The sequence below is a fragment of the Lactuca saligna genome, chromosome 4 (genome assembly GCF_052625555.1).
Source record: "Lactuca saligna cultivar CGN05327 chromosome 4, ASM5262555v1, whole genome shotgun sequence".
Lineage (NCBI taxonomy): Eukaryota > Viridiplantae > Streptophyta > Magnoliopsida > Asterales > Asteraceae > Lactuca > Lactuca saligna.
This window is the reverse complement of record NC_136420.1, coordinates 50,875,856-50,885,146: the sequence shown is the minus strand read 5'-3', so window position 1 is coordinate 50,885,146 and position 9,291 is coordinate 50,875,856. Positions and strand designations below refer to the sequence as shown.

Genomic DNA, 9,291 nt, shown 5'->3' with positions numbered 1-9,291 from the left:
TTGATTAGGGTAATTTTGGTTCTGATTACTCGATGCTTGAATGATGTTTTCTTTGTGCTTTTTAGGAGTTGTTACTAGCATCAACTAACTAGTAAGCGAATAAGTTAAGTTACATATTGTAGAGACTAAATAATTTCAAAAGGTTAGGTTTTAACTCTATTGCACTACTCTTGTCTGAGTCTAACCGTTAGAGTGTGAAACCTTTCATTCAAAGAATTATCTGGTGTCAGTGATATGTAATTGTATTTGTGAGCTACTTAGAGGGCGTCAGTAGGAGTTCCTTTTGTAGCTAATGGCATAGAGTTGTGTAGCGGTTGCCCTAGGAAAACCTAGGAAGACATTTAGTGTTGGGTGCCTTGTATTGTGGGATTATTGTGTGGATAAAGAGGGGCTTGGAGGAATCAAATCGATTCTTGAGGAAAGTACGAATAGATGTGAAAGGTAGTATGGGCCTGTACTACTAGAAGTAGAGGATCCATACTTGAGTCAAGGAGAGCTGCGATGAAACCAAGAAGCTTGTGATTATGATATGAGAATTTGGTCTTGATGTACAAGATGACGATGCCTGAAAGATAAGCGGAGTCCTCTGAGATATGTGCAGACAACATAGGATTTCATGAATGGATTGTCACCAAGGTTTCACAGATCTTACTGGAAGAGTTGCCCGACATCATTGGTCGGATCACTAAAATTATGATTGTTAAATTTGAGGAGCAAGCCATAATCTTGCATGCTACAAGAGAAGCTGGTGAGGCTACTAGCGAAGGAAATTTAGGTGTGGAGGCACAACTAGGAAAAAGAAAGTAGACACATAACTCAGGGTGATTGGAAGGGGGTGGAGACTCTGATATAGATGACTTGGGGGATAGAAGTCAGGAGAACCATGAGATGTGTGGCAAGTGTAGGGGAACTCATGAGTTTGCTTGTCACAAGTTCAAGTGTTTCAAGTATGGGGAAAGAGGGCATGTGCATCGGGATTGTAAGAAGGATCAATATGCTTTCATTGTCACCAGACGGGTCATTTCAAGTCTAGCTGTCCTGCATGGGTGGCATAGGGAGTTCAGGTCCCAACACTCATCCTTCCTTAAGAGGTGAAGATTGAGCCGCAAGAAATCACCGATTTGAATTTTGAGCCCTAGTTCTATAATGATATTAATATAAATATGTTCTTGGTAAGTGATGTATCGTCAAATCAGAAACCTTTAGTATGGTAGGACTGTTAGCACCATATCATAATTCGTACATTTCAATAAATTAGAGTTCAGTCCTCAGTGCGTTTCATATTTCTAAGGGTGTAGATCGCTCCTGCTAGGGTTGAAGTTGTGACGTTGGAAATTTTCCAATAACTCCATCTAAGGTTCAGAGTTCCTATATTATTGACTAATTCATCATTCAAAGAAGTGTGTTACGCCATTTCGCATACCGTGAATTGTGTTTAGAAGAGGCTAGAGTATTCCACTTAGGAGTCGTAGTAGCAAAGAGTCGAGCATTACAATGTCAATCTGTAGATGCCAGAGTTTCAGCAGATGCTATTGCAGATATGTTACCTTTAGCCTTCTTTATGCTTGTTATCAGTATTTGTTTTTTCCTTGGAATCTTGTATTGGTATGGGTAAGCATTATATTTGGTTCAGTTCTATGTTGTTGCCTGAGTTATGCTATCAAGAATTATTATAGGGTCGAATCTTGCTGGGTGGGATTCAATGGTTCGGGTGTTGTTCTGGTTCTTTGACAGGGTCAGTTCAGGAGTAGTCTTTTCATATAAAAGAAGTATGTGAGGGTGAAATAGTCTTTTCATATATGGCATAAGTTAGGGAAAAAAACACAAATCACTTGAAACCACATGGACCATTCGTGTAATTTACTCTAATTGTTTTTTTTTTTGTTTTTGGAAAAATAGTTAAATTTGTGATGGATTGTGGCTAATATTTCTAGTATGGTGTCTTAAATTAATGATTGATTGTGTAAATAGTGTAAAGTCAAATTAGAAGATTTTGTCTATAATTTTGTGGCTAAAAAGCTACAACATAAAACCATCGATTATCTTTACTATCTTATAAAAGAAATCTCACTATTTCTAAAAATAGATTGAATATAATAATATTATTTTTTTAAGACGTTCAAATCATTAAGCTGATAGTACAAGTAGTCATCAATAAAATAATATTAAATTTTAACCTGTGTTTTGAATCCTTATATTTCTCAACAAATTCTATCTCCTTCCCTGAATTTCGGATAATTCAAAATTTTAAACCATCAGAAAATACATGTTGATTCAAATATCCCTCCTGCAGATGACTCTTTCTTAACATGTTTTTATTTTAATCCTTACTTGTAATTGATTTCATCATTTTTAACTTTTTGTATTTTTATCTTATAAATATATTGGGTGAAGGCTTTATTATATCAGGTTTGTTCCTAAAAAGGGTTTTACTATGTTTCTTTAATATGTTGGCTTTGCAGGTTCAAAGAACTCAACCAAGAGGGCCAGTTAGAGCATTGTATTATCATTAGTTTGTATATTTTGGCATCTTACTTTTGCAATAAAGAACGGTTAAACAGAAGATTTGACATGATTAAGGTAGTTTGTATATTTTTCATCTTGTTTAGTCTAAAAATGAAACCTTTTTCATCATTGGTCCTTATAATATCAAGTTTCATCACATGGATTTCCTGATTACGGTGATTATTGTCCTTATTTCTATATAGATTTTGTTCAATATTTTAAGGTTTCGAGAACCTAAATCAATATGAATCCTTGAATTATGTACCATCGTTGAAAATGTTTTAATTTGTGACCAAACTTGGTTTAAAATCACAATGAACAAGTTGACACCTGAGTATTTTGGCCTTCTCAAAGGCATATTTATCGACTTTTGAATCACAATACATGATATTCTAAAGGTTTATTTTTATAAACTATTATTTATATATTTTAGCATTTTACTTAGTAGGACATTAAATTAATAAAGGAATTAAGGAAAACGAAAAAAAAGAGGACGATAAACAGTACAAGTGGTTTGGGTATGTATAAATGGAAGTAATAACCATTTAGGGGGTGTTTGGCAAAAAAGCTTATTGCTTATTTGTTTATTAGCTTATAAGTTAATAAGTAAGTGTAGGGTAACTTATGAAAAATTGACGTATTAGAGGTTCCCCACCGGAATAAGTTATTTTAATCAAAACAATTTTTTAACTTACAGTGATGTGGAACCTAATAAGTTTTTTTAAAAAAGCTTAGCCAAACACCCCCTTAATATGGTATGATAATGCTCTTGAAAAATAAATGACATTTAATATTCATTTCTCGAAGTGAACGCAAAATGGTTTTAACTCTAAAGAGATCAAATTATTCGCCGCACGCTGCTTTGCGTGGGTAGACGGCTAGTATATATATACATACATATATATATATATACATACATATATATATATATATATATATATATATATATATATATATATATATATATATATATATATATATATTAGTCTCTATACTAATAAAAGAGTAGTTTTTTTTACCATAGACCACTTAATTAATGTGTTGCTATTTATCAATGTATTAGTTCTCTATTTAAAATTTATTAGACATCATCATTAATGTGATGTTATTTGTCAATGTATTTATTCTCTATTTTAAATTAAATTTTATATTATTGTTTTCATTAATTCAAATAAAAATTGTCTAATATATATTAAAATTAATTTTACATATTTATTTGAATCAACGATTATAATTTCATATAACTAATAAAAACATCTCTTAATTAATAATTTATTTAAAATAATTGATTAATAATTTTGAGTTTTTACTATAAAAGTTTAATTAATTTTATAACCGTGGTTCCCACGGCTTACAAACTAATATATATATATATATATATATATATATATATATATATATATATATATATATATATACCACTAACCATAATAGTGGTTGGTATCACATCATCCCCACACTTGCTATCACTAATCATGAGATACCTACAACTAAACATACAACTCCACCTCATATTTTTAAATTTAATTTAAATAAAAAAATACATAAATATCATATAATTCTTTTTAAATACTAGTTTTTCTTTAATTTAAAATACTAAATTACATTAAATAAAAACTACATTAATTAAAAAAATATATAAATTACATTAATTAAAATAAAAAATTAAAATTAAAATTAAAATTAAAAACTAAAAACCTAAAAATACCAAACTTCTGATTTGTGTGTTTAGGCAAGGTTATTCCAAGTTGGGGAATTCTTTAACTTTTACCAAACTTTGATATGTCCAAAACTTTTATGATTTGTGTTTTCATATTGCTCTACCACCACATTAACCAGATTGATATCGGCTTCGTATACGTTATTTATAACAAAGTTGTAAATTCCATTGAATTTAGAACATTCGACTTTCATATTGTGCCACTTCCAGCATATTTCTTTAACATTTCGAATTGCACAACCCATTAACCCATGTAAAATACTTTCAACATTCCTCCAAAAAGAACAAGAAGTTTGACCAGCACCTTCTTCCGATACCGTCACCCATGCTTGTGCTAATTTATCTTATTCATCTTCTAACCATTTCTTATTTTTGGGAAACATGGTTTTTGAATGATCAAACAACAAAAATCTACGATGACTAAAGGGAGAAGATATGTATGAAAATTAAGAAGATGAGTGGTAGTATTTATAGGTAAATATTGAAAGAAGATAAATAAATTGGAATAAGCTGTTAGGAATGAGGAAGGAGGTCAAACGAGATTTAAGACAAGAAATGAATTGATTGACCGTTTGAAATCGTTGTCCGGAGTATGAAGGGCCATGACCACAACCCACCACGAACCACCGTGGTGTACACGGTCATGGTTCGTGGCCACCCAAACCACGACCCACTTCGTGACCTCCATATCCAGGGCGGAGCTTCAACATTTGATTCGAGGGGGCCAAATATATCATATGTATAAAAATTGGTAAGCAGGGGGGTCAATGTCAAAATTTTATATTATAAAATGTATAAAATAAAACTATAAGGGCTATTTAGAACTAAAAAATCAGGGGGGCCACAGCCCCCTAGCCCTAATAATGCTCTACCAATGACTATATCGGATTGTCTAATACACGACCGATTGCTTTCTCTCACCAATCCATTTTTAATTAAACGGATTCACAAAAGGATTAACGTTGGATTTTTCTGTGTTAGAAACTCTATTTTGTATTAATAACGGAGATCGAATTTTGTGTTTGAAAGTTTGTTTTGTGGTAGTGACAAAGACCCAATTTCCAATGTCGCGAGTCTGTAACTCCAGTGAACATCAAGTTTTCGAGAAATTCCTAAAAACGTTTGGAGTTAAAGAAGACGACTCCCTCGTCGATAGCCTTTTTAACTACGGTTTCGAAGAAATTTAATTAGTCGGTAACATTTTAAACTAATTGTGTACAAAGAAAACCAATAGCTGATGTTGTTACTAGTTTATACATTATATGTTATGTTAGATAAAACTCTAGTACTCTACTATGTTCATATTTGACATGCTTTTAAATTTTCTGCGTAAAATGTTACATGTAAATTTCGATATTGCTAGTTGATGATACTCTCAAACCATTTTCTTATTTGTTATCGGTTTTAGCCATCTATTAGCTAGGAAGGTTTCTTGCATAAAATGTTACTTGTAGATTTCCATATTTCTAGTTGATGATACTCTCAAACCATTTTCTTATTTGTTACCGGTTTTAGCCATCTATTAGCTAGGAAGGTTTCTTATATATATATATATATATATATATATATATATATATATATATATATATATATATATATATATATATATATATATATATATATATATATATATATCTTACATACTTATAAAGCTTGCATTTTTCCTTGATTGTAATGCATTTGAAACCCCCCACAATAATTTGCTAAAACCTCATGCATTTGAAACCCGCAAACCTTTTCACCTTCTTAATAATTAATCACACACAATCAATGGTAATTTATATTCATATAAGATAATAATTTGCTAAAACCTCATGCATTTGTATGGTATTAGAACATGTTTGACTTTTTGGGTTTTAAACTTTAGTAAATGGGTAATCTGTTTGGTACGTTGGATTTGAAGCTATCTTATTCGAATTACCCAAAACAAGAGATAAATTAATAATATATGCTCATGCATGTTTTGTATAAGCCGTAATCAAAATACAATATATCATGATCATACAATTAAGTGTCTTTTATTCCATTTTTGGCTTTATAACAAAAGTTTGTTTACGTGGCAAAGAAAGAAAACTTGAAGATGAATATTTAGGTTGGATGTTTATATAAGATTTGTTTTAAATATATAATATAGATATAAATACACAAATGTGTGTCAAATACAGCCTATCATAAATTTAATATTATAAACTACAATATAACTCAAAGTGGTTTTCCAAATATAATGTTTATATACTATAATATAATATATTAGAAGAATACCATATAGTAGACGAATCCCACATGTTGTGCATAAATTTAGTTGCATAGATAATATATTATAATTATATTTCATTTAAAATATGTTAGGGTCATTTGATTATTACATTGTTGTATTAGGTACTATAATCTCATATATTTTGAATGACTCTTACAAAAATGATATCTATAATTTGAATATAAGTAATATCTTATGATGTTTCTTGAATGATATTATCTTCGATTGAGCACTTTTTAATTGGAATCAACTTTATTATAGTTAAAAATTTTGGCTCTGTTTTTTCTTTTTATTAGTTCTAGAATATGATTTTTTATATTAACTTAAAATATATCACTATCTTAAAATAGATTGAGAATGAAATTTTTTATATTTACTTAAAATACGACACCATTTTCTATTCAATCGTAAAACTAACAAAAGTCGTTAAATATGTATTTTTATAAGGTTCAACATAAATAGACGACCACAAATGATAATTCATATCTAATCAATCATCAACTAATTACATTAGATACTAATGTGTACATAAAAATTACAATTAAAATTCTAAACTAATAGTAAAAAAATTTCATTATTTATTATGATAAAAAATCTGTAAATTAAAAAAATATACATGCTATTTAAGCGTATACAAGTTTTATGTATGATTTATTCACAATATATTAATGTTACTGTGCAACGCGCGGACATTGGCCTATTATATATATATTCTCCTTTATCATCAATGTAACTTTTTAATAAGAGTGTGATTTTCATAGCGGTTTTTTACCTGGTTTTCATTTTATATTGCGGTTTTCATGCGAAGTTTGATTGTCCTTTTTCTGCATCACTTATTTTATAACACTAGGTGATCAATAAATTTATTTGGTTGAGTATAGATATCTATATAAATGAAAATTATCGAAGTAGGTCATTTATTTCTGAAATGATCAATAAGTCGTTTAGCAATTAATTCATTTCTAATTACAACTTTTTATCTATATCGACTTTAAGTATCCATATATATGTTGCGTTAGGTTTTGGTACACAACATTCAAGTGCACAGCTAAACGCACCGTATTGCATATCATTCCTGCCCACACCCTTAATTCGTGTAGGATAAAACTTCGAACTAGAGAAATGTTTAACCTTCAAAACCAAACGTCCTCTGAGTATCCTGGACTTGAAAATTATCGGGAAAAACTCAATGATATATCTTTCCTGAGTATGCTAACTCAAGATGGTGGCGACTCTCAAGAGAAGAGACGTGATTCACTTTTCTATACAAGCTCCTTGGACAGTAGCCAATCAGGAGAGGAAGGTATGAAGAAGAAGGAAAAGCGATTACCAGACAGGGAAAACCGGGAGGTGGAGTGGAGGCGATATAGAGGAGTTAGACGGCGGCCATGGGGAAAGTTCACATCGGAGATAAGGAATCCAGAGAAGAAAAAGGCGAGATTATGGCTTGGTACGTTTGATACACCTGAACAAGCTGCGTTGGCTTATGACAGAGCTGCTTTTAAGTTCCATGGTTCACGAGCCAAGGTTAATTTCCCACTCTTGATAGGCTGCGATGATCACTCCCTTATGCTGCCAGCGTCGTCTTCATCTTCTATGCAAAACATACAACGGACGAAGAACCGTATGGTGGAGTATCCTACAACCACCACCGCCACCACCATGGTAAATAAGGTGGAGAGTGATCATGACTCTCTACAAGATCGTAAACTGTATTCGTCAGCGACTCAAGACTTCTTATTGAAAAACATGACTAACACTTCACCTACTACCAACAGAAGCGGAAACATGGCTGAGGGAAGAATGGATAATGGCTACTTATGGTCCATTTTCCTGCAAAACACGGTGCAATCCCCAACTTCCACCGCTACCAGTACAGTGGCTGATGCGAGAAGCCACCGTGATTCAATGTGGGATTCCCAAATGAATACTGTTGCAAGTGAGGGACTTCGATTGCCTGTGGTGCAGCCACCACCTGTATCCACCACGGCAGTTCGACCGTCGGGAGGGGGTAATGAGCATGACATGTTCTGGGATTTTCAGATAGATACATTGACAGGAGATGATGGCTTTCTTTTGCTTTAATGCTCGAAATTTACTAAGTTTTCCTTGTTTATCCAGAAGGCATTATTTAATAGGAATCGTTATTTGTTGTTATTCACGAATTTCAATTTCGATATCTTATCATTTTCTTTATCGTATTAGACCAAGCTCAAATGCAGTACTACAAAATGGGATTTTACCTAGGGAAATCAGTGACAGAAAACTTCCTTTTGTAACCGACGTACCCATAACAAAAATAAAAAACCTAATTATACCAATGGAATTACGACAGAAAACTTCCTTTTGTAACCGACGTACCCATAACAAAAATAAAAAACCTAATTATACCAATGGAATTACGACATAACAGTGAGGGAGTTGAAATCCTTCGATATCGGTCGATAATTTGCGACGGCATACATATGTAATTTCAAAAACATATATGTTATTATTATTATTATTATTATTATTATTATTTTTAAATTCCGTTGGATGTTACAAACAGATTTTCGACGGAATTTAATTTTTGGTTATTCTTTATTATTATTATTATTATTATTATTATTATTATTATTATTATTATTATTATTGCCTTTAATATTTTCTATTATTATAAAAATTAAAAAAATTCAAAAAATTATTGTTATTATATTTGTGCTATTATGCAGTGGCTTACCCATTTCTCGATCCAAATCATTCATTAACAGCATCATCATCTTTATACAAACCCCAACATCCTTTATCTACCATAAATTCATAAAATGTC

The 9,291-nt window shown here is 31.3% G+C and overlaps 1 protein-coding gene across 1 annotated transcript; it reads left to right on the top strand.

The window, feature by feature from the left end:
* Positions 1 to 7,535: 7,535 nt before the first annotated feature.
* LOC145038480 (uncharacterized) lies at positions 7,536 to 8,639 on the top strand. Its single transcript, XM_078986831.1, has one exon. It carries the CDS (start codon positions 7,605 to 7,607, stop codon positions 8,565 to 8,567), a length of 963 nt encoding a protein of 320 aa, XP_078842957.1. The 5' UTR covers positions 7,536 to 7,604; the 3' UTR covers positions 8,568 to 8,639.
* Positions 8,640 to 9,291: the final 652 nt, after the last annotated feature.

Coding starts and splice junctions, on each gene's coding strand:
- LOC145038480 (XM_078986831.1), top strand. CDS start 7,605: ATGTTTAACCTTCAAAACCAAACGTCCTCTGAGTATCCTGGACTTGAA.